This window comes from Notamacropus eugenii, chromosome 2, assembly GCF_028372415.1.
Source record: "Notamacropus eugenii isolate mMacEug1 chromosome 2, mMacEug1.pri_v2, whole genome shotgun sequence".
Classification (NCBI taxonomy): Eukaryota; Metazoa; Chordata; class Mammalia; order Diprotodontia; family Macropodidae; genus Notamacropus; species Notamacropus eugenii.
The window spans coordinates 276,443,352-276,468,242 of record NC_092873.1 but is presented as its reverse complement, the minus strand read 5'-3'; the positions used below and the strand labels follow the sequence as shown (position 1 = coordinate 276,468,242).

The 24,891-nt window shown below is 35.4% G+C and overlaps 2 protein-coding genes across 4 annotated transcripts in view; both read right to left on the bottom strand.

The window, feature by feature from the left end:
• MFSD14A (major facilitator superfamily domain containing 14A) overlaps positions 1-9,970 on the bottom strand; it is a 56,854-nt gene extending 46,884 nt beyond the window's left edge. Inside the window, exons 1-2 of the mRNA XM_072644111.1 lie at positions 8,937-9,970; positions 8,396-8,497 (exon numbers count right to left, since the gene is read on the bottom strand). The gene's annotated coding sequence lies outside the window, so the exon portion shown is untranslated. The remainder of the gene's footprint in view (positions 1-8,395; positions 8,498-8,936) is intronic.
• A 371-nt stretch (positions 9,971-10,341) lies between these two features.
• SLC35A3 (solute carrier family 35 member A3) overlaps positions 10,342-24,891 on the bottom strand; it is a 57,161-nt gene continuing 42,611 nt past the window's right edge. For all 3 annotated transcript variants that reach the window (XM_072644118.1, XM_072644117.1, XM_072644116.1), the window contains one exon: positions 10,342-14,539. In XM_072644118.1, the coding sequence (XP_072500219.1) occupies positions 14,449-14,539 (91 nt within the window). In that variant the 3' untranslated portion in view covers positions 10,342-14,448. The remainder of the gene's footprint in view (positions 14,540-24,891) is intronic.

The following is a 24,891-nucleotide window of genomic DNA, read 5'->3' as shown; positions in this document are numbered from 1 at the left end:
CAACTAGGAAATAAGAAATACAGGTAATGGGGTATAGAAAGTTATCTTGCCCTACAGGACAAAAGAGAAGATGGGGAAAAGGGAAGGGAGGGATGTTAGAAGGGAGGGCAGATTGGTGATAGCGGTAATTAGAATGCTCGGCGTTTTGTGGTGAGGGAAGGGGAGATATGGGGAGAAAATTTGGAACTCAAAATTTTGTGGAAATGAATGTTTAAAACTTAAATAAATAAATTTAAATACAAAAAAAAAGGAAATGAAATTCAATCATATTTTTGACAAGGCTCTCTTATCCACTATCTCTGGTAAGTCAGGAAAATGCTGAAGACCTGGTTTGCCAAGATTTCAACAAACCATTTGACAAAGTCTTTCATGGATACATGTTCTAAATCAGTGGGTAAAACTCAAATAGAAACCCTTGTAGACTACATATAAAATTAGAAAACCACAAATTGACATTATATTCTACTGTATTTTTATTTCATTAAACATTGTCTGATTGTATTTTAACCTGGTTCTGGCTGCTTAAAAATTTTGCAGGTCACAAGCCTGACACCTCTGTTCTAGAAGATATTACAGTTAGGAAGATTTGGAACTAGTGAATATCTGGATTCAAAGAGGAATCAATAATGAACTGATGTCCAAAATGAAGGAAAGTCTCTTGTGGAGTGATGTGGGGAATTTCTCTTTGGTCCTATATTGCTCAACATTTTTATTAATTACATGAGTTAAGACATAGATTTATTAATCAGTAAATTTACAAATGATGTAAAGCTAAGAAGTAATACCTAGCATAAAAGACAACAAAGTAAGGATCCAGAAGGGTTTCAACAAGGAGAACACCTGAGCAAGTTTACTGAGACAAAATGCCAATTGAGACAAGTCCCACAAGTTGGTTTAGGAAAAAAACAATTTCACAAGTGTAAGACATGGGAGCTCTATTTAGACAACAGTACATATGAAAATGATTTGTGAATTTTTTAGAAAAGCACATTCAATATAAGTCAATAGGAAGACGAAGCAGTGACAAAATCTAATGTTATCTTAGGTTTTATTAATAGTGTATCCAGAATGAAGGAGATGAAAGTTCTGCTTTATTCTACCCTTGTCATATCACATCTGGAGTACTACATTTGGGGAAAGATAATGACAACCTGAAGTCCATCCAGAGAGAGCAACTAGTATGATAAGAGGATGGAAGACCAAAGGAACCAAGGTTGTTTAGTCTGCAGAAGAGAAAATTTAGGATAGATATGACAGCTGTTTTCAAGCATTTGAAAAGTATAAGACTTAGACTTGTTCTGCTGGGCCTTATTAGGCTAAACCAACAATAATGGGTGGAAGATGAAGAGAATCAAATTTCAGACTGAAGTGAAAAACAATTACAGACATCTAAAATTGGTATGAACTGCTTTAGGGGAAGGTAGGATCCCCTTCAATACAAATGTTCAAGCAAGGGCTGGATGACCACTTCTCAGAAATTGGTTATACTAGATAGTTTCTAAAGTTTCTTCCAACTGTATGATTAGGAAAGAAGGGTTTAAAATCTAGTTGTTTCTATACCAGAGTGAGACTTTCAAAACAAGAGGTTTATTTTTAATAGTGTTTGCTTTGAACAACTAATACTGACAGAAAAAGTCCAACTAATAATCTTAAATGGCCTAATCAAATCTATACAGAAAAGGTGAAATCCTTACAGTCCTAACAGCAAAACACAAAAATAATTCTACAAGCTAGATGCCCTGGCAGGTGTCAAAATAGTACAGAGTGGAGAGAATTTTAACTGGAAAAAAAATTGCATGATTGAATTTTTCTGCATTTTGATTTTGCATATATATTATGCAAAGAGAGTTGCAACTTATTTTTTAGTTACCTTATCAAGTACTTTTTAAAACTGGAATGAAGTAGTACCAAATCATAGACTTGTAAGGCATTGCTAAGGCCATCTAATCCAACCTACACCAGAACAAGAATCCTGGATCCAACATCATCAGTAAGTAGTAAATTAGCCTCTGCTCTAAAATCTTTATTAAGGGGAAACCTTGTAAGAAAAAACCTCCTACCAATTAGAGCTTTCCCAAACTTGAATGCCCTATCTTAGGAAGTAATGAATTCCTTAGTATTGGTGGTTTTCAAATTAAGGTTAAATGATGCCTTTGCCAAGATTACCGTATAAGAGATTTTTATTTGAAAATGATTTGGGCTACCTTAGGTAACCTCTGAAGTACCTTCTAACTCTGAGATTCTCTGATTCAAGAAACTACAGAGCTCAAAGCTCCCCTGGGTTCTCCTCTCCCCCTACAATCAAGCAATACAAAATCAAACTCATTCATTGTACAATAGAATGACTGTTATAGGAATAACGACTTTCTGTGAAGAACAAGCGTAAGAGTAAATTACAACCAGATCAAAGTACTATTTCTATGGACTTTGTGCCAAAACACAGAAGCAGCTTTGCTTTGCAAATTCTTTAGAGGGCATAATACCACCTGTACAAGATATGTAAGCAATACATAGGAAACTACTTAAATCTTAGTCAAATTTTTTGGTCATCTGAAAATCAGATGCATTTTCTTATATTTGCTCACTGAAGTCCAATCCTTTATAAATGTTTTGACTATTTAAGAGTTCAGTTGGTTCAGAATGGTGAATGTTAAATAAGAATGTTAAGAAAATAAGATTGGATAAATCAAATTATTTCTCATATCCCTATGGAAAAAATAAATGTCAGTCTAGAACTAGTAGCCTGAAGAGCTAAATTTATAATGTGAGCCAGAATTATATTTAGCATTCAAGTTTCTTGTTTTACAAATAAAGAAACTGAGGCCAGAAAGATTAAGTGATTTAACCAACCAATAGGTAGTGAGAAGCAAAGCCAACATTCAAATTAGTCATTCTAGCAGAAGATCCAGTATTCTTTCCACCACATCACATTGTCTCTTTGTATTATTAGCTAGTTTAATAATAAGAATTCCATGCCCTCCAAACTGCACCATAAAGGTAACTTTTATCTTTGTTGGGTAAACAATTTCTTTTAAATATCATTTATGACAACAACAAATTAAAGGCAACAATAGGAGCAATAAATCCAAGCCAAAAACCTTAAAAAGGTTTTAAAAAGTCATGAAAACAAGTAGACAACACGGTTATGAATTAATGCCAATGCACAAATACTTTGTGTTGGTTTTAACAACTGGTAAACATCAGAACATGTACATTTATAATCTCTTGGGGGAAAGTATTCGCCTTCCTTTTTCTTTTGTTCATGTGAAGACACTAACAAGTTTGCATTGTCAAAGAAAAAGTAATTGATACATACAATGTTTTAAAATGTAACAAATTATATACAGAGTATCCCAAAAGTCATGGTGCAGTTTTAAGCTATCAGAGTTTTGAGATTAATAAATACTGACTTTTTAAAAGACTCAAAGAATCATAGGATCAATGACTTAAAACTGAAAAGGATTTCAAAGGTCATCTAATCCAGTTCCTTCATTTTACATATGAGGAAACTGAGGTCTAGAAAGAAAAGTTATACAAGAATAAGCAGCAGACCCAAGATTCAAACCCAGGTCCTCTTGCTTAGGCTGTAGCATGTTACCAACAATGACTTCTTCCTAGAACCGGTAAAATAGATACTATCCATACGAAGGATCAGAAAACTGGTTGAACTACACATGTAGAAAGAGCAAGGGAGTACTGCACTGGCAGCCTCTGCAGGCAACAAGACCTAGAGAAAGACCTCCAGAATGCTGGATGGACATACTCATGAGTCACAAGCAGATGAAGAGGCACACACAGAATAATGAGTTGCAAATCTAACCACTGGAGAAAGGACCCACATCAATATCACAGATCAAATGACGATATATAGGCAAAGTAATTTATGCTGGATTTTACTCCTGAATCACTCTTCCCTCCCTTTGTCCCCTCCTCCCACCTCTTTATAAGATTTATAAGTGGAATTAACAGATATTTTGAGGACAATGACAAATAGTGAACAGTTTCAGATAGGATGTTATAAATAACAGTTATAATAATAAGAAAAAATATATTGCATCTGTTTTATATAAGTATAATAGAGTCAAGTAGTTTTCTCTTTTTAGAGAGAACTGAGCTTCAGAAAGATAGCTACTATAACCTAGAGTAACAAAACTAAGTGATTACAATCATGGTAATAGCAGCTCACATTTCTATAGCACCCACTATGTACCAAGTACTATGCTAAGCACTTTGTAATTATCTCATTTAATCCTCACAACAACACTGGGAGGTAGGTGCTATTATTATCCCCATTTTACAGATGAGGAAACAGAATTGTCTGCGGCCGGATTTGAACTCATGTCTCCCTGATTCCAAGCATGGAGCTCTATCCACTGTGCCAGCTAATAAATATTTTGTTTACTGACAGAATCATTTCCAACTTGTCCAAGATCACATACAAAGCCCTTGGCAGAGGAATCAACAAGAATCTATTCTAGGGTTATACTCTAGTGAGCCAATGCTTACCACATGGCTATTGCACTTCTCATTTCTGGACATCAACATCATATCTTACAGCTCCACCCTAGAATATCCATTGGCCCCTCAGGCTTATTTACCTTGGAACACCCTCCCCAAGGCCAGCCCTTATCCCCCATGGGCAAGTTTCTCTTGGGTCTCCACTTCATTCACATCCTTATGCTTCTGACTTTCCAGCATACAATACTATCCCCATGCTGTGGGTACCTCCATTCCTCTCCCACCCCCAACCCTGCTTTCCACCTTCCTTTTGTGTTTTTCCCCCATTATACAGAACACAGTCCTTGAGGGCAGGGCCTATATTTTTGCTGGTATTTATATCCCCAACTTAGCACAGTTCCAGGCACATAGTAATTACATAATAAATATTTGTTGCCTAATAAATGCTTATTGCCTCGCATTGTGTTAAGTTCTGGGGATACAAAGAAGAAAGGAAGACCATTTTAGACTCATGAAGCCTACAATTTAATGCAGGAAATGGCATATACGTAGACATATTAAAGATACATACATATAGTACAAGTTCATCTCAGAGGGGAAAGCCTCTTAAAGAAGATGGTGTTTGAGGAGAATGTTGAAGGAAGCCAGCAATTTTAAAAAGCTGAAGAGGAAAAAGCGGGGCATTCCAGGCCTGGAGGACAACGGGAGATGGACCACTGTGTGTGAAGAACAACAAGTTTAGAGGAAAGATGGGTTTTGGGGGAAAGATAACAAGCTCAGTTTTAGACACACTGTGTTTTAAGGTGCCTATAGGGGACATCCAGTTTAAAATACCAATAGGAAAGTGCTACTAGGGAGAAGTTGAAGATTAGAGAGGGGGAATATGATGAAGAAGATAGGAAGGGAGAGGATCGATTGCACAGAGGGATGCCCTTGGAAAGGACTTTCTCACTGTCAGAAACTGGGGAAAAGAATAAGTGGGAAATGATGTCAAATTGATAAAGTTAAAGATTCCAAATAAATGTTGTGCCCTAAAATATGTGTTTCAAAAAGTATACCTTATTCTAACAATGCTACCCTTACTCAATTTTAGGACTTCAGAAACACTTGTAAGTTATGAAGGAAAAATACAACAGTAACTTTTCTATTGATTCTGAAGCTTTTATATTAGATTATTCCCAAGAAACTTCCAGCATAGTTTCAAATACAGGAAGCAGAATAAAATATAACATAGAAAGTTCTCTAGGACTAGGTTCTAGATTCCTGGTCTTATGGACCAACTTTACCTGCCTTTGATATTGGGAGTTGGTATGGTTTTTGGGAAAAAAAAGAGATTTCCACAACAGCTGATTGTCAGAATTTTAAAAAGGCAAGATTGACTAAATGAGGTAAACAGCTGTGGTCATTTTAAACTATCCCATATTACATGTTGAAAGTCTATGTAAAACAGTTTATCAGATGGTAACTAAAGATTTAGTCAGAGACAATAGTACCTGTTTGAGATTAATTAAAAACTATTAATCAATGAACAAGCATATATTATGCCTATTATGTGCCAAGTAGTGTGCTAAATGCTGGGGAAACAAAGACAAAAATCAACACAGTTCCTGCCCTAAAGTTTACTTTCTCTGGGGAAAGGAGAGTCTGTATGGAAATAAGTAAATATAAAGTAATGGGAGAGATCAGGAAAGGCTTCATGTAGAAGGTGGCCTTTGAGCTAAGGGACTGAAGGGAGACAGGGATTCCAAGAAGAGAAAGCCTTACACAAATTTGCCCCAAACTAACTTTCTAGCCTAATTATACCTTACACCACCTCCCACACATTGCAATTCAGGCAAAATGGACTCTGTTCCTCACACACAACACTCCATTTCCCATCTACCTTTGTACACACCACTCCTCACACAGGGAATGCACTCCCTCCTCACCTCCACCTCACCAAATCCTTTCCTTCAAGAAGCAACTCAAGCACAATTTCTTCGTGAAGTTTTTCATCTCCTCTTACCCTTGGCAACTACTTGTGTCCTCCCTTCTAAAATTCCTTTTATTTTTTGTATTTATTTCTTATATATTTGTATATTTATCCTCTTTATACAGGGTGTTCCACAAGACTTTTGAGAAACCCTGTATTTATTCTATACTTATGCATGTATGTACTTGTGTCTCCCATTAGAATGTAAGTTCCCTACAAGTGTGGATTGTTTCATTCATTGCATTTGTATCCTTAGTGCCTAATACGTAAGTGTTAAGACTTTTTTTTTCTGATTGTGGAACAGAGGAGAGGGAATGAATCCTAGACAATGAGTTAGCCTGTACAGAGCCAAAGAAGATGGATTATGAGGAACAGCACTTAGGTCAATTAGGTAGGAATACAGAAAATGTGAAGTAGACTAATGTGTAATATGAGCTTGGTAAGGTAGGCTGGAAACAAACTAGGAAGGGTTTTGAATACCAAACAGAGAAGTCTGTATTTTATCCAAGAGGCAATAAGGAATCATTAAAGTTTCTTGAGCAGGGAACTAACATGGTTAGACTTGTGCTTTAGGAACATCACTTTGACAGCTAAGTGGCGGATGGATTAGAGTGGGAAGAGAGTAGAAGCAGGAAGAACAATTAAGAGGTTATTTCAATGGTCTAGGCCAGAGACAATAAAAGGACCTGAACTAGTACAATGTTTGTGTGGAAAAAAAGAGAAGGGGATTGATTTTACATTGGAGGTTGAGGGAAAAAGAGAATAAAGACAGACATGACTCTTCAAGTTGCAAAGCAGGGTAACTGAAAGGGTGGTGCTGCCCTTGACAGTAATAGGGAAGTTAAGAAGAAGAGTTGTTTAAGAGGGAAAGACATTCAGTTCTTTTTAGGACATGCTGAATTTGAGAAGTCTATGGGACACCCAGAAGGGAAACAGCCAATAGACAGTTGGTGATGTGGAACAAAAGCACAAGAAAAATGAGGGTTGGAATATACAGAACTGGGAATCCTCTTCAAGGAGAAGGTCATGTCTTGCATTCCCATAGAGATATTAAAAAAATGAACTATGTGGTATTTCTCAACCTATTCATTATTTTGAAGCTGAACATAACAATTTTGGCAGTAGGATTCTGGAAGAAAATTTTGGTTTCCTTAAGCAATTAAGGACATAAGCTCAGGTTAGGAAGGAGTCTAACCTCTGGCCTTTCAGAGCTGTCAGGATCCTGAAGGGCAATATATTTTAGTGCTTTTAGATTTATAGGTCCTATATGTAGTTTTGAGCTTCATACCTCTGCTCCACAGAGAATTTATTCTACATAAGAGTTTTAGAGCAGAACTGAGTAAGTGACTAACTTTCATATAGTAGAAATACAATATGGATCCTGTTGATTTAGTAACTAGGGTCTTTATTATCTTAGTATCTGATTTGCATTCATAAATTCATTCTATCAATATCTATTATGTGCCTAATAAGAGATGAAAAATGCAGTGGAAAGAGTGCGGGACCTAAAGTTCGGAGATAATAGTTTAATTCTTGCTATAGATAATGACCTGCTGTGTGTAACCCTAAACCTCTAAGAGACTCAATTTCTTCATCTATAAAATGAGTATAATACTACTTGCTCTACCTACTTGACAAAGTTGTTGACAAAGACGCACTACATACACCTTTTAAATACTACATAAATATGACTTATTTTTATGTGTTAGGCCCTGCATACTGCCCTTGTACTCCACTAATTGAATACAATACTACAATGGTAGTCTGATAAGACCAACATACTACCAATTCTTTTATTCTGATCCCTATGGATGCAATAATGCAACCCAAAAGTATCTTTCCCCAAAAACAAACCTGGTACAAACATGATTACTATTAAAGGAAGAGCTTGAGCACTTAGAACAGAGAGCAGTAATGACAAAGAAATACAAGTGCTGCAGCAAGAACATGTGATGTCAGACTAACCTCATCTCCTTTTTTGATAAAGCAGCTAGCCTGATCAGGAGAATGCTGTAGATATGGTGTATCTGGATTTCAGCAAAGTTTCTGGCAATTTTTCATGAAAACCTTGTGGATAAAATGGAAAGAGCTGAGATAAATTGGTAGATTTAGCAATGAATGAATAACCAAGAACTGTGCTAGGAGGGGTCAACCTAGAGATCTGCAGTCAGAACTAATTGCTATTTAAGCTTTATTGAAGACTTAGATGAGGATGTAGTCATCAATAGTTATAAAGTTGATATATCACAGGTGGGGTATGGCTCAACAAGACAGTAATCATTTTGTATGAACCCTGGACTTAATGGCATCCCGGAGAATTATAAAATTTTAGAATCTCAAGATTTGGAATTTAACTCAATAGCCAGCCAATCAAACCCATATCTGGAAAAAAAAAAAGCCTGTAACACATACCCAACATGTGGTCCTCCATCTAGCCTTTGTTTGAAGGACTCAAATAACATAAATTCTGCCAGAGTAGAAATCTAGGCTTGTTCTGGTACAGTACCTTGAAGGTAGTTCTGGGAATCACTGTGGTTTCCAGTTTCCTCAATATTCAAGCATTCAGACAAATTGTTCCTGAAGCATGTATGACAGAAAAGAACTTCAAAGGATAGTACTTGGAGAAATCTAAAAATTTCACAGTCTATTTTAACTTAAAATGGAATATCTAAGTTTAACTTTGGCTTAACTTAACATAGGGAAAAATGTACACTAATAAAACATCAATGACTAGTGAAGCTAGAATGAAATGAACAAATATATTATGTATCAATTTATCCTATTAATGATATTTAATAGTACTGGGCAAATGGTGATCATATGCAGATTTGAAAATTAATTTATTTTTATTTACATGTGTGTATGCGTGTGTGTGTGTGTGTAAAACTGCTAAAGGACAGATCAAGGCTTTTCACTAAATTTAGCATAATAATTATTTTAAACGACGATCATTTTCAAAAGCCTAACCAGTACTTACTACCAGAAAGCTAAACAGCAATACTCTATATGTTCTGTTGTCAGCAATGATCACAATGTATTTTTAAAGTTCTTAGATTCTGGGCTCAGAATTATTTAACAAAATTTTTATTTCACTGTAAAATTTTAAAACCACTAATAAATGATAATAGGTTTGACCTGCACTGTCCTAATTAAGGGGAAAGAATTCAAAAGCATATGGATATTATGAGAAAGAAAAATGTTGAGAACCTGAATTTAGGAAATTCAAGGCATATTTTCAGTGTGATATTTTCTTTTCTGTGCCTTAACACTGCTGGAATTCAATTTCAGTTCATTTTCAAGGGCTATATTAAAGACTGGTATGATAATGCAGATACCATTTGCTAGTTAGTGTTTTGCTGAAAACAGTGGTGGCTGTAAGTTAATTTACCTATTATATTTACATTTACAAACAGGCACTAAAGATACTAGAATAATGGTATACTGTAAACTTACTAATATTTTATAGTTAGGTTTTTTCATTAGATGAACCAAATGAAATTTATAGTAAAAAACAAAGCTAATTCTTTGAAATATTTTTACAATTTAAGTGATTTATCACAGATTACATCAATTTTATAAATGGTAACATGAGTGCTGTGAACTTATCAACAAGTCTTAAGATCTTCAGTGTTTAGGAACTTATTAAATGATTTTTTAATTGCACCAGTGATAATACATGAAATAAGTTATAAGTAGTAAAGAAAATAGAGCACATGATTTCAGTTGCTTAATGTGATTAATTTTCCTTCTAGCTGACTGATATGCATCTCACAGAAAGCAAGCTTTTTGTCATTCTACGCACAAGTAGAGAAATTCACAATAACTTAAATGGGAGCTAGAGCAGATGAGGTAACATATAGATTCGTATGTGAGCTAGTGGTGATGACTAGAGTAACAGGGATGACCAGTAATTTATCGTTGGTATTAAAAGAGGAGAAATTTAATTCACATTCAGGTTTATAGATACTGGTAAACAGGGTCACAATTAATTCTAGTAATAAAACTATGCCTACATTCCAATAAAACTCATTAAGCAACAGGTGGTAATTAGATATGGAAAAAAATCTAAAATATTTATCAATCAAAAACATGACATAAAAAAGACTGATTATACAATTTTTGAATTTTATCCACAAAAGTTTAAATATACAAAATTACATATTGTTCCCCAAACCAAAAGGTATCTAAGCAAATAAAACATGGAGATACAACAAAAGATACAAATTGTAAAGAACAAAAAATGCAGTAAAATGTTATTTAAAAACAAGGAACTATAACAGTAATCTGGTTTGTACTCTATTTTTAAAGTTTCAAAATGCTCAATGATGAGTTAATAGTGTTGCACTTTATTTAAACATATATTGGTTATCAATTACCTGCACAGCACACTTAATTTCCTGTACCATAAAACAGATTTGATGAATACTTGTAGATACAGAAATTTTTTTAAAAATATCAACGGAGAAATAACTTTTAAAAATTCCTGACATTATTATCATGTATCTATAATTGTGAATTACAGTCATAACACCCAGAAGAAGTCAGGTATTTGGTAAGCAAGGCACATAGGACCATAATTTGTGTAAGGTGCTTCTTTTGGTCCTATATTTATTATTAAATATGCTACATTCTGGAGGTTCTTAAGGTGACTTACAAACATAGCATAAACAACGAAGGCTTTTCTATTGAAAAGCACACATTCATAATGTAAATAAATACTGTCATAACAATGAAAATTTAAATTAAAAGATGATGTGAAGACAAAAATAAACCCTATTTCTCAAAAAATACCTATATTGGAATCAAATACAGTAATATTTTTAAAGTCTAGAAAACTACTTTGTCTGAAAGGTTTGTCAGTTCATAAAGGTAATGTACTAAGAATCATATCCTAAACTTACTACAGCACAATTTCTGAAGTCTGTAGGGGCAGTCTTTTGATTTACAGATTCTTTTTCCCTATGGTTTTGTCCAGATCATAAGTTGGCTTTCAAGTTTCCCCCACTGAGAATAAATAGAAATGCAAACCATTGCTCATTCCTCTTGCTGATACAGATTTTAATGCTAAAAAAATGTTCAGTAATTCACACCTATGGTACTCCTAAATCAGTTTAATTTAGTACCACTCTGTTGGCAAATCCATTCTTTATATTTAAAACTTTTCATCCAATTTTAAACTGGACACGATAGACTTACTTTATCATAGTGCTAGCTATTGGCACATTTCCCTACAAAATGGCTTATTTTCAGTGAATAAAGTAGTTGAGAGGAGAAAAAAGTCTAAAATTTCTTAAAACGCTGGAATTATTTAGGTATCAAAACCCTATATTAGCAACAGAATAATTAATTTTTTAATTACATGGTCTGATAGAGAAGACTTAGAAGGTAAACCTGCCAACTGATCCAAAACCTGATGTCATGAAAATGCTATCATCAGTTGTTGGTAGAAGCCAATCTATAACTCCGGGGGTCCTTTTCAAATTTTGTATTCTATTCTATTTCCTTGAGAACACAAAGTATAAATTATAAACTATAATATCCAAGAATAAACAATTTCTTAATTACTAGAAATATAAAATATAAATTCTTTGTCCACAGAACAGTTACTTTTGAAAATAAATATGTCACAGATCATAGAATATCAGAGCTCAAAAGAACCTCCTAGTCCAAACTTCTTGCCTAGAGAAATGATTTACCCCAAATCATAGAGTGAATCAGCGGCATAGGTATACTGGAACTCAGGTTTCCTCAACTATTTCTGCTATACATACCACACTGCCAGGAATAGCAGTATTTGCTTATTCCATGAAACTATCCTGTTCCGATATACTTGCTAGAATACTTGAATAACTTTAAATTTTTAGTTACTGGGAGCATGCCATTACATTAACCACATACCAATGCTTTTTTGTAATTACTCTTCAAAGCACTAAAATAAGAGACAGGCCACACAGTATCAACTGGCTAAGAAAGTATACAGAATTTCTATTTTGATTATCTAGCCAAGATTTGAGGAGTAAACTTGGTCCCGGAATTTTGTGCATTAAAATTCCTTCGTAACCCAAGGATTTGGATTTTAATTAGGCCAGAGTTTTGTCGCACACTAAGAATATACCCCAAATTGTTAACAGTTTTAACAACTCTCAAAGGAGGCTAGTGAAGGCTCTATGTACCTAGAATTGTGGCCAACAAGGGCCACTTTGCAACACTTACAACAAAGATTCCAGGAGAATTCTAAGCATTTTCAAAGAAATCTGATAGTAGGCTGACTCGGTGGCAGCCTTAAAGCAGTAAGAATACCATAATTTTAAACAGAAAACTTCTGAATCTTATTTTTTTAACTCTACTCAGAATAGGTGACTATTGAATTGAATTTCTGAGTTACTTACACAAATTAAAAAATAAACACTATAATTTTATGTGTTGCTTTAAAGTACATTATATAGAGAACAAGCTAGAATATTAATACTATTCTTGTTCACAACTGAATTAACATAACATGACAATTTTATAAAGTTTTAAACTAATCATTTATGACATCTCAACCTCATTAAAAATTACTAAATGGCATATAACATAAAATATTCTATTTCAATGTTCATAAGAACATATAGGAATGGTGTTATTTTAAAGCAGATGCATTTGTGTAATTATATACACAAATATGTGTCTACATATATATAAAACATATATGCTCATATATATACATATATATATGTATATACCACAACCAATTTTATTTTTGTTTGTGTATGTGTACGTATACAAATATTCACATATGTATACACACGCAGGAACAAATAATTGCTTCTTTCCAAGAAGCCCCATGCAGTGCTTGGAGCTTAATAAAATTAATATCCCCTTCAACCAAGAACATAGAAAGGGCACTTCTGTAGATGGTGGGCTTACAAAATGTTGTTTGGGAACCCTGAATTTAAACTTATACCATTTCAAACAATATAATGGCCATCTAAAATGGTTCTAGAAGTTATTTTGATGTCAACCTACTGATATTTAAACTAAAAATATCTTTACTGTTACAGACTTAAAGAAGCTCTTATAGATTGAGTAAAACATCCATTTAAAACTGTAATAAGGTAGAATACATACGTGATAGTCCATAATGACTCCAAATAGAGTGGATATAGACAATTATATATTTTTATAAACCATTACATATTTTAAGTATTTGCTTTATCTTAAGTTACATTTAATAACATTAAAGGAAACTGAATCACACACAAATAAAATTTAAAGTAATATTAAGGATCCAATTTATAAGAAAAAATAAAAAGAAACCCAAACCCAAACTCTACCTGTAGCTTGTATTTAGCTATTCAAACCACTAAACAGAGAAACTTACATATAAATTTTCCCCTTCTTACATTAAATCAGACCCATAGTATTATCAATTTATAGACCTTAACAAATAACAGAATTCAGATTTGTTTAGTAATCTCTTTATAAATATAAAAATCTTGGGTATGTGAAAAATGTTTTCAAATCATACTTCAATTTCTTCACAGCTTTAATAAGAAATAGCTAATTATAATCTTAATTACAGAATAATGAATTGTATTCAGTGTAATCTATACACAAATAGCAAATTAAAAACATTTACTAAGATTAAATATATTTGATTTGCAAAAATTTATATCTGACATGTCATGTGCTCTTGGAAAGAGTGCATAGGACATTTCTGCAGCAATCAAAATTTTAAAAACCTTTTTTTGTTAACTTCTTAGAGTTCAAGTTGTAAACATTCCTGATTTTAGTCACTGGAAACATTGTTTTTTTCAAGTTTTTACTTTTGGATGCACTAGAGATTTCATTTTCTGTTATCTCCTGTAACAAACTTCTTACAGTTTCTAAACTGTTATAACTTCAAATCATTTAAACAATCATGATAAAACTCAGTCTGATGATCTCTCACAGAATTTACGTTATCTTCCGTGTGTCAATGATGTTTGAGGACCTTAATACTTGAACAATCCTGAGAAACAAGTTTCAGAAAATAACTAAGCCTTAGTAGGATTTCCTGCAGGTTTGGGATCATAGCCATATAGGAAAGTAGCTGCTATTACAAGGATGGCTCCAAGGAAAAAGACACTAAATAAGAAAGACAAAAAAACAAGAAAAAAGAAATTAGTTATATAAAAAAAGTTTCCTATATTTTTTAAATAAAAAGGATTGCATTACTTAGAATTTTCCTCCAATAGAAAAGCATTTAGAAATTACTTTATGTCTCTTGTCAACTTATCCTTGGCCTGTAAAAGAAAAAAGGAGTGAATAATTTACCAAACTTCTACTCTTTATTGTTTAAAAAATAGGAAGAGGAAAAAAATAAAAGCTTTTATACAAAAATCAAAGACAAGTTCTAAGACACTTTGAGAGTAAAGAGAAATTAACAAATAAAATTTTATTATATTAGCTCATCCATTAAACTGTGCCTATCTAAACAGTTCTCCTTTTCTCTACATGTCTCCTTCAGCTACTTCCCAAATCTTTATAATCCTGAACTACATAGAAATAAGATTAGCTCACTTTATATAGAATTCTAGTTAGTTACAAAGCACTATTTGTATATTCCCTATCCCATGCTCTCATCTGTGCATCTCTGACTCTATCCACTACTCTACTAACTCCTTCCACTAATTTCTCTAGAATCTTCTTCTATCATATGAAGGCATACCTCATTTTATTATGCTTCATTTTATGGAGCTTCCCAGATATTCTGTTTTTCACAAAGTGAAAGTTCGCGGCAACCCTGTGGTGAGCAAGTCCACTGGCACTATTTTTCCAACAGCACATGCTCACACCATGTCTGTGTCACATCTTAGTAATTCTCACAATATTTCAAACTTCTTAATTATTGCTGTTACATCTATTGTGCTGATCTGTGATCAGTGAACTTTAATGTTACTATTATAATTGTTTTGCAGGTACCACAAATCATGCCCACACAGGACAACAAACTTAATGGCGAAGTGTTGTGTTCTGCTCCACAGACCTGCCATTCCTCAATCTCTCTCCCTCTCCTCAGGTCTCTCTATTCCCTAAGAAACAAAAGTACTAAAATTAAGCTATGGACGTAGTTTGTTGACTCCTGCTGTAAGGCGAGATAAAGCAGACGCAGAGAAACATGGGAAGGTTTGTATGAACTGATGCAGAATAAAATAAGCAAAACAAGGACAACAAATTACACAATGACTACAACGCTGTAAAGGAACACAACTTTGGATGACTTAAGAATTATGCAATCATCAATTACAACTCCAGAGGACTTCTGATACAGCATACCTCCCACTTCTTATCGAAGAGGTAATGAGACATACAAACATGTATTTTTCCAGACATGACCACTACAAGACAAATCTGTTTTGTTTGACAATACTTCTGTTCTAAAGGAAGGCTTTTATTTCTGTGTGAGGTGATAGAAGAGACAGAATTTGTGGAAGGGTAGAGATGGAGTAATAGTGATAGTGATGTACAAAAAGGGAGAGGAAAGAAAAAAGTATGAATAAAACATCTGAAAATATAGAGAGAAGACCAGGAGGGATTCAAAGTGAGACAGTCACAGCAATGACAGAGTATGATGAGTTTGTGGTAAACATCCAGGTAGAAATGTGCTGAAGAAGTTGGAAATCCAGGGCCAGATTCATCGGAGAGAGGTAAAGTTTAGAAATAAAGATATGGGTATTCAGCTGCATCAAGGTGGAAATGAATGAATTGCTAAACAAAAAGTACAAAGTACAAAGCTGCTAAATGAGAGAAAAAGAAGAGGGCACGGTGACACACTTAAAGAATATCCACACTAGGGGGCTGGGAAGAGAATAAGAAATCAGGAGTAGTGGAAACAGAAGAAAATCAAGTTAGTGTGGTATCTCTGAAGCCAAAGGAATAAAAAATCATATAAGAGGGAGTGATTGATTAAGGTTAAGGAATGAAAAAAGCCCATTGGATTTGATGACTGGGAAGTCATTTGTAACTTTTGAAAGAATAATTTTAGTAGTGGCAAGGGCAAAATGCAGACGGAAAAATGTGATGGACACAGTGGGAAATTAAGAGGAGGAGGCATTAGATACAGTAACTTTTCCAAGGCCTTGAACAGGTCATTTCTGCTTTAAAAACTTAAATGAGCCCCCAATACCCATAGAAAGAAAGAAATACTTAGGTTTGGCATTTAAGGGCTACATAATCTAATTCCTACTTACGAGTCTAGCATTACTTCACATTCCCTTACATTCACAATTGCTGTTTTTTCCTGTTATCCCATGACCTATTATTATCCATGCATTCTTGCAAATGCCAGAAATGAATATGTTCTTTTCTCATTCCTGCCTTTTCATTCCTGCCCTCTCTCCCTTCAAGGTTTGTTCCAGCTCCTCTATGAAGTCTTCACCAATCTTCTCAGTCATGCATGTTCTCTTTTCAAATTTGCCTAAAGTACCTTCAGTGTCCCCTTTGTACTGAATTGTACTTATCTGTGTACAGGTCCTCTTTCCTCAAAAAACTGTAAGCTTACCATTGCATTCTCTAGTACTTAGCACCATGATGGTAAATAAGAAGCATGTAATAAATGTTTGTTGAAGTTACTAAGCTTTGAAGTAAAGGGAAGAAAGAGAAAGGAAAGATGAATAGAGTAGGAAGATCAAGGCTTTGTTTTTAGGATTGGGGAGACTTAAGCTTGTTGGTCAACAAATAAGGAACAGCCAGTGGGAAAAAAAAGATTGTATTCAACCAATCAGAACAGAAGTCCTATCACACCTTCACTCTAGTTCATTCTATGGCTTTCAAAGATTTTTTACTCATTTAGTCTAACATCTTTAACCGGTTCATTAAGGTGTGTTTTCATATGGTTAAGATATCCATCTTATTACATATTTTAAGTGGAATGGGGTAATTGATTGATAGACTCATTAACCCCTATCCTTAAATTAATTACCAGACTTTTTCTTTTCTTGTATTCAAAGTGCTTAAAAATAATTTCTATCTGCTGGAGAAGTAAAATCAAGATTTGGTTTTAACTGGAAAAATGGAAGTCAATGGTGAGTTAGTTGGGCTACTGACTTTACGAAAATGAAAAGAAAGACTGATGTGTGATTTTTACTTCTTTTTGAGGACAGCAAAAATTTTTTACAAAATATTTAATCAAATACATTTTGCATTAAACATACTTTAAAAACAAATGGATAATAAGCTTGATGGTCACCCATTCATCCATAAATGCTCAACATATTTAATGCTAATCATATGAATTTAGACATGAAGAAAGACAAGAGACCATCTTATCCAAATTCCTTTTAAAAATGAACAAGTTGAGTGAGATATTGTGACAATTTAATGTAGCACAAAGACCAGTAGATATGGAGTAAGAGGACCTGAGTTCTAATTATGTTTCTCCTATTTCCCATTTATGTGACTTTGCACAACTTATGTAACCATTCTTCATCTCATTTTACTTCTTTATAAAGTGAAGGGGCTATACCAGGTGATAATGAGGATTCTTTCTTTTTTGAAAATCAGTGATTTCCTGAAAGTAATACAATAAATGAATAATACAATCAGGAACTAAAATCAAGTTTCTGCATAAATACCATTACCACTTTTGTATAGATTCACAAATGAAAAGAAAAGAAAGAAAAATTGAAGATACAAGTGAAAGGATGGATGCTCGGGCAAAGTCCTTCTGGAGGTAGAAAGAGGGAAAAGGACATAGGCTATTATTTAGAGGATATTATTCCTCCCTTGCGTGGAACACCCTCTCTCATCCACTCTGACTACTGTCCTCCCTAGTTTCCTTTAAGACTTACCTAAAATCCCACTTTATACATGAAACCTTCCCTAATCCCTCTTAATTCTAGTACTTTCCCTCTTTTAATTCATTTTTTTCCTGTCTATGGATTGCTTTGCATCTATTTGTTTATGAGTTTTCTCTCCCATTGGATTGTAAATTCCTTGAGGGCACAGATTGTCTTTTGCTTCTTTTTATATCTCCAGTACTTAGCACAGTGCCTGGCATATAGCAGGCCTCTAATAAATATCTAGGGAATTGAATTAGAGGGAATAATCTTACTGAGGAATTAAAGATACCCCTTTTCTTTTTGGCCAAAGAGAATTTTGACAAATGGTAATAAGGTTAAGCAGCTTCAAGGAATAGGTATGGGAAAGGAAACTAAGGAGTTCACCATGTATGGTTTTAACCTCCTCAGTAAAACATGAGGTTAAGTGATGTACTGTTAAGTGTGGAGAGTAGGAATGAACTGAGCATGGAGGAGAGAGAAGAGAAATTCTGGGACTGCCTGTGAGGAATGAGACAGTGTCAATAAGGACTAAGAACAAGGACCAGCTATGGTTATATAAAAATTTGTGGTGGGTGAGCTATGCTCAGTTTTGTGATATTTTCCAAGGATTTCAGCAGCCCTGAGGTAAGCCTGAAACTGGATAACAGGGGTTATGTAGGTGTGAGGATTCACACATCAGGAATAGAAAGTCAATAGGCAAGGGACTCTAAGGTAGTAATTAGTGAAACATTAAATGGCAAACCATGCACTCAAGGTTGGATTTGGAGGCAACTGAAGCCAGAAAGAATGCAATGGACTGAGAGATCAGGGGTAGAATAAGGTACTGGAGTAGGCTGCATGTGAATGAGAAAGTGTAAATGTTGAAAGGACAGGAGGCTATGATTGGAAAATGGAATTCAGAGTTCGAGACCTGGGGAGTGGTATAACTTTGAGATGGTGTTAGCAGTTTCATCAATACAAATTATGACATTCTGAATGATGACAATAGGATATAGGGTGATGAAGACCATGAGCCAATATTCAATTCAACAAATATTCTTTTGTTAATTAATTTATTTAGCGTGGCAATTGGGGTTAAGTGACTTGCCCAGGGTCACAAAATTAGTAAGTGTCAAGTGTCTGAAGATGCACTTGAACTCAGATCTTCCTGACTCCAGGGCCAGTACTCTATCTACTTCACCATCTAGCTGCCCCTCCACAAATATTTATTAAGGGCCTGTTATGTGGCTAGGCACTGGAGATACAAAGACACAAACAAAACTGCCCAGAATATCAGAGAGTTGATATTATATTAAAAAGATATCCACTAAAGACTCTGAGAAAGGTAAAAGAATAACCTGAAGCTCAATAAATAAGATGATGAATATGAATTGAAAGACCTAAAAAGTTGAAAGATCATTAAGGACAGTATGTAAGAATGATCTAAAAATGAAAGAAGGAAGGAAAAAAAATGTCCAGCCTTCCTCCTGGCCCTGTGATTTGGAAGAAATAAGTGAAGAAGTAGCTTCCATGGCAGACTTTCTTGGTGAACAGATATCTTCTCCCATCCTTTCAGATGAGGAAGAACAATGCTTACCATCAGGGAAAGATGTAAAAGTCAAGGCTTCTATATCACAAACATCCAAAATAACCACTGAAAAAGATGGGAAGGAGTATCAGGACCACAGATAACCTTAAGACTGAGAGTGAAAAACAGAAGTGTACTCCATTCCCAGGAATATTTTTTAAATCAAGTAAGAGAGGTAGAGGAAAAATTGGGAAGAGAAGTGAAAGTAATACAAGAAAATCATAAAAATCGAGTCAACAGCTTGCTAAGGGAGACTCAAAAAAACACTAAAGAAAATAACACCTTAAAAAAATGGACTAACCCAAATGGCAAAAGAAGTCCAAAAAGCCAATGAGGAGAAGAATGCCTTAAAAAGCAGGATTGATCAAATGGAAATGGAGATCCAAAAGCTCACTGAAGAAAATAATTCCTTCAAAATTAGAATGGAGCAAATGGAAGCTAATGACTTGATTAGAAATCAAAACACAAGGGGCAGCTAGATGGTGCAGTTAATACAGCACTGGCTCTAGAATCAGGAGGACCTGAGTTCAAATCTGATCTCAAACACTTATTAGCTTTCTACAATTATTAGCTGTATGACCTTGGGCAATTGCCTTAACCCCAATTGCTTTGTCTCCCCCACCCCTGCAAAAAAAGAAATCAAGAAACAGTAAAACAAAATTAAGGAATGAAAAAAATATAGAAGACAATGTGAAATATCTCACTGGAAGAACTGACCTAGAAAATAGATCCAGGAGTGATAATTTAAAAATTATTGGGCTAGCCAGGATCAAAAGCCAGGATCAAAAAAAAAAACCTAGACAGCATCTTTCAAGATTGTCAAGAAAAACTGCTGATATTCTAGAAATAAGGAATAAAATAGAAATGGAAAGAATACACTGATCACCTCTGGAAAGAGATCCCAAAATTAATATTATGTTAATATATATTAATATATTAGTAATATTATATTAATATTATAGTCAAATTCCAGAGTTGCCAGGTCAAGGAGAAAATATTGCAAGCAGCCAGAAAGAAACAATTCAAGTATCATGGAGCCATACTCAGGATTACATAAGATTTAACAACTTCTAGATTAAGTATCAGAGAACTTGGAAGATGATATTCTGGCGGGCAAAGGAGCTAGGAATGCAATCAAGAATCACCTACCCAGCAAAATGCAATATAACTCTTCAGAGGCAAAAAAAAGACATTTAACGAGAGAGAGGATTTTCAAGCATTTTTGATGAAGGCCAGCAGAGAGGTTAGGGCTAGATAAGTAGATTTAAGAATCATCAGCAGGATTGGGAGCCTAGATGGTGGAGTAGAAAGATACACATACACTAGCTCTTCCCCCACAGCACATAAAATACCTGTAAAGAAAGACTCTCAACAAATTCTAGAGCAACAGAAGTCACAGAACAACCAAGTGGAGGAGACTTCCAGCCCAGGGTGATCAGAAAGGCCAATGGGCAAGGTCTGTTGAACGGGACCCAGAGCAGAGCCCAGCCCAGCCTTGGCCTTGGGGCAGGGTGCCAGGAAGAGGACCTGAGCAGGCCTGCGAGGCAGAATCCCCAATGTGGTTTGCAGATCCCTCAATCCACAGGTGCCAAAGGTCAGTGAGAGGGTTTTTTCAGCTGGACAAGAAAGGAGCAGGGTATTCCTATAGCTCTGGCCTCACGCTGGGGCAGCAAAGGTTGAATGGGCAGCAGCTCCCCAGCAGCCCACATCCATTGTCGAACTCTAAAGCCCCTGGGGGAACTGAGTAGCTGATCTGTACCTTGGCCCTCAGTGGAGGCCCTGCCCCACCTAATGCTCCTGGAGCAATTGAGCAGCTAATCTTTATCTCACACTGAATTGCAGCCCTACCCCCTGCTTAAAGCCCCTGGGGGAACTGAGCAGCTTATCTGAATCTCAGCCCCCAGTGCTGGCTTGGTGGAACTGGAGCCCAGGTAGTTGTGAAGAGGAAACTCTGCTAAGATTCTGGGCACAAAAATCTCTGTCTACTCCCAGACCAGTGTACACTCTTGATTGTGCCACCTTGGAGGAACTGAGATCTTACAGATCCCCAGAGTATACCCTACTCTTGATAAAGGACCCAAAAGTCAAGTAACTGGTTGGGAAAATGCCCAAAAAAGGGAAAAAAAATAAGACTATAGAAGGTTACTTTCCTGGTGAAGAGATATCTCCTCCCATCCTTTTGGATAAGGAAGAACAATGCTTACCATCAAGGAAAGACATAGAAGTCAAGGCTTCTGTATCACAAATATCCAAAATAAACATTCAATGGTCTCAGGCTATGGAAGACCTCAAAAAGGATTTTGAAAATCAAATAAGAGAGGTGGAGGAAAAATTGGGAAGAGAAATGAGATGCAAGAAAATCATGAAAAGCAGGTCAATAACTTGCTAAAGGAGACCCCAAAAAATGCTGAAGAAAATAACACCTTGAAAAATAGGCTAACTCAATTGGCAAAAGAGGTTCAAAAAGCCAATGAGGAGAAAAATGCTTTAAAAAGCAGAATTAGCCAAATGGAAAAGGAGGTTCAAAAGCTCACTGAAGAAAACAGTTCTTTAAAAATTAGAATGGAACAGATGGAGGCTAATGACTTGATGAGAAACCAAGAAATCACAAAACAAAACCAAAAGAATGAAAATAATGGAAGATAATGTGAAATATTTCATTGGAAAAACAACTAACCTGGAAAGCAGATCCAGGAGAGATAATATAAAAATTATGGGACTACCTGAAAACCATGAGCAAAAAAAGAGCCTAGACATCACCTTTCATGAAGTTATCAAGGAAAACTGCCCTGATATTCTAGAACCAGGGGGCAAAATTGAAAGAATCCACTGATCACCTCCTGAAAGAGATCCAAAAAGAGAAACTCCTAGGAACACTGTAGCCAAATTCTAGAGTTCCCAGGTCAAGGAGAAAATATTGCAAGCAGCTAGAAAGAAACAATTCAAATACTGTGGAAATACAATCAGGATAACACAAGATACAGCAGCTTCTACATGTAGGGCTTGGAATATGACATTCCAGAAGTCAAAGAAACTAGGACTAAAACCAAGAATCACCTACCCAGCAAAACTGAGTATAATACTTCAGGGGAAAAAATGGTTTTTCAATGAAATAGAGGACTTTCAACCATTTTTGATGAAAAAACCAGAGCTGAAAAGAAAGTCTGACTTTCAAACACGAGAATCAAGAGAAGCATGAAAAGGTAAACAGCAAAGAGAAATCATAAGGGATTTACTAAAGTTGAACTGTTTACATTCTTACATGGAAAGACAATATTTGTAACTCTTGAAACTTTTTTCAGTATCTAGGTAGTTGGTGGGATTATAAACACACACACACACACACACACACACACACACACAGCACAGGGTGAGTTGAAAAGGAAGGGATCATATCTAAAAGAATAAAATAAAGGGGTGAGAGAGGAATATATTGGGAGGAGAAAGGGAGAAATGGAATGGGGCAAATTATCTCTCATAAAAGAGGCAAGAAAAAGACTTTTCAGTGGAGGAAAAAGGGGGGAGGTGAGAAAGAAAACGTGAAGCTTACTCTCATCACATCTGATTCAAGGAAGGAATAAAATATATACTCATGTTGGCATGAAAACCTATGTTACAATACAGGAAAGTGGGGGAGAAGGGGATAAGCAGGGTGGGGGGATGATAGAAGGGAGGGCAATGGGAAGAGAGAGCCAATTAGAAGTCAACACTCTTGGGGAGGGAAAAGGTCAAAAGAGAGAATAGAAGAAATGGGGGGCAGGATAGGATGGAGAGAAATATAGTTAGTCTTACACAACTTCACACAACTTACATAACTTCCATTATGAAAGTAATTTGCAAAACTACATATATATACATCTTATATTGAATTGCTTGCCTTCCCAATGGGGATGGGTAGGGAGGGAGGGAGGAAGAGAAGTTGGAACTCAAAGTTTTAGGAACAATTGTTGAGTATGTTCTTGCATACAACTGGGAAATAAGACAGGTAATGGGGTATAGAAATTTATCTTGCCCTACAAGACAAAAGAGAAGATGGAGATAAGGGAAGGGAGAGTTGTTAGAAGGGAAGGCAGATTGGTGGTAGGGGTAATCAGAATGCTTGGCATTTGGGGGTGGGGGGAGGGGAGAGATGGGGAGAAAATTTGGAACTCAAATTTTGTGGAAATGAATGTTGAAAACTTAATATAAATCTAATTAAAAAAAAAGAATCATCAGCATTGGGATGACAACTGATTCCATGAGAGCTGATGGGATCAAGAAATCAAGTATAGAAGAAGAAGAAAACCTAAGACAGAACCATGGGAAATACCCATGGTTAGTGGGTGTGACCTGGATGATGACCCAGCAAAGGAGACTTAGAAGGAGCAGTCAGATAAATAGGAGGAAAACCAGAACACCAAAGGGTCACAAAACCTAGAAAGAAGAGAGTATCAAAGAAGAAGAGGATGTTCAACCTTGGAGAGAGCTGATTCAGTTGAATGATGAGGTAAATTAGTCACACTGCAAAGAGTTAAGAAGAGAGTGAGAGTAAAGGAACTGGAGGCGCCTATTATAAAAAGCCTTTTCAGGGAATTAAGGAGACATGTGGAATGACATACAGTGGGAGGAAGGACAGAATGTATGGATCAAGTGAGGGGTTTTTTGAGGATGAGGGTGACATGGGTATGTTTGCATTCAGTAGGGAAACAGCAGTAAAGTAGAAGAGATCTGAAGTAAATGAAAGAGTGGGGATTACACAGAGGGCAAACTGTTAGAGAAGATGGAATGGGATGAGATTATTTATGCATGTAGAAGAATTTGCTACATGAGAAAACAGAAATGGTATTGAAAGCAAAAAAATAGTGATCTATAAGATGGAGGACTAGATATTTTCTAACTTTCAAAAACTTCCCCAAATAGGAATTCTGTCTAAGAAGAGTTAGTTCAATTACACTTGTCTCCACAAGCTAAGATACAAAAAAGTTTAACAAGCTAACTGCCTTATGAATTAATAGCAGAGAATGCTAATCTGTATCATTTGGTCAGTACCCCCATTGGGCTACCAGCCCCCACACCCCTATCATTGTATACAACCAGACCCACCATTTTGT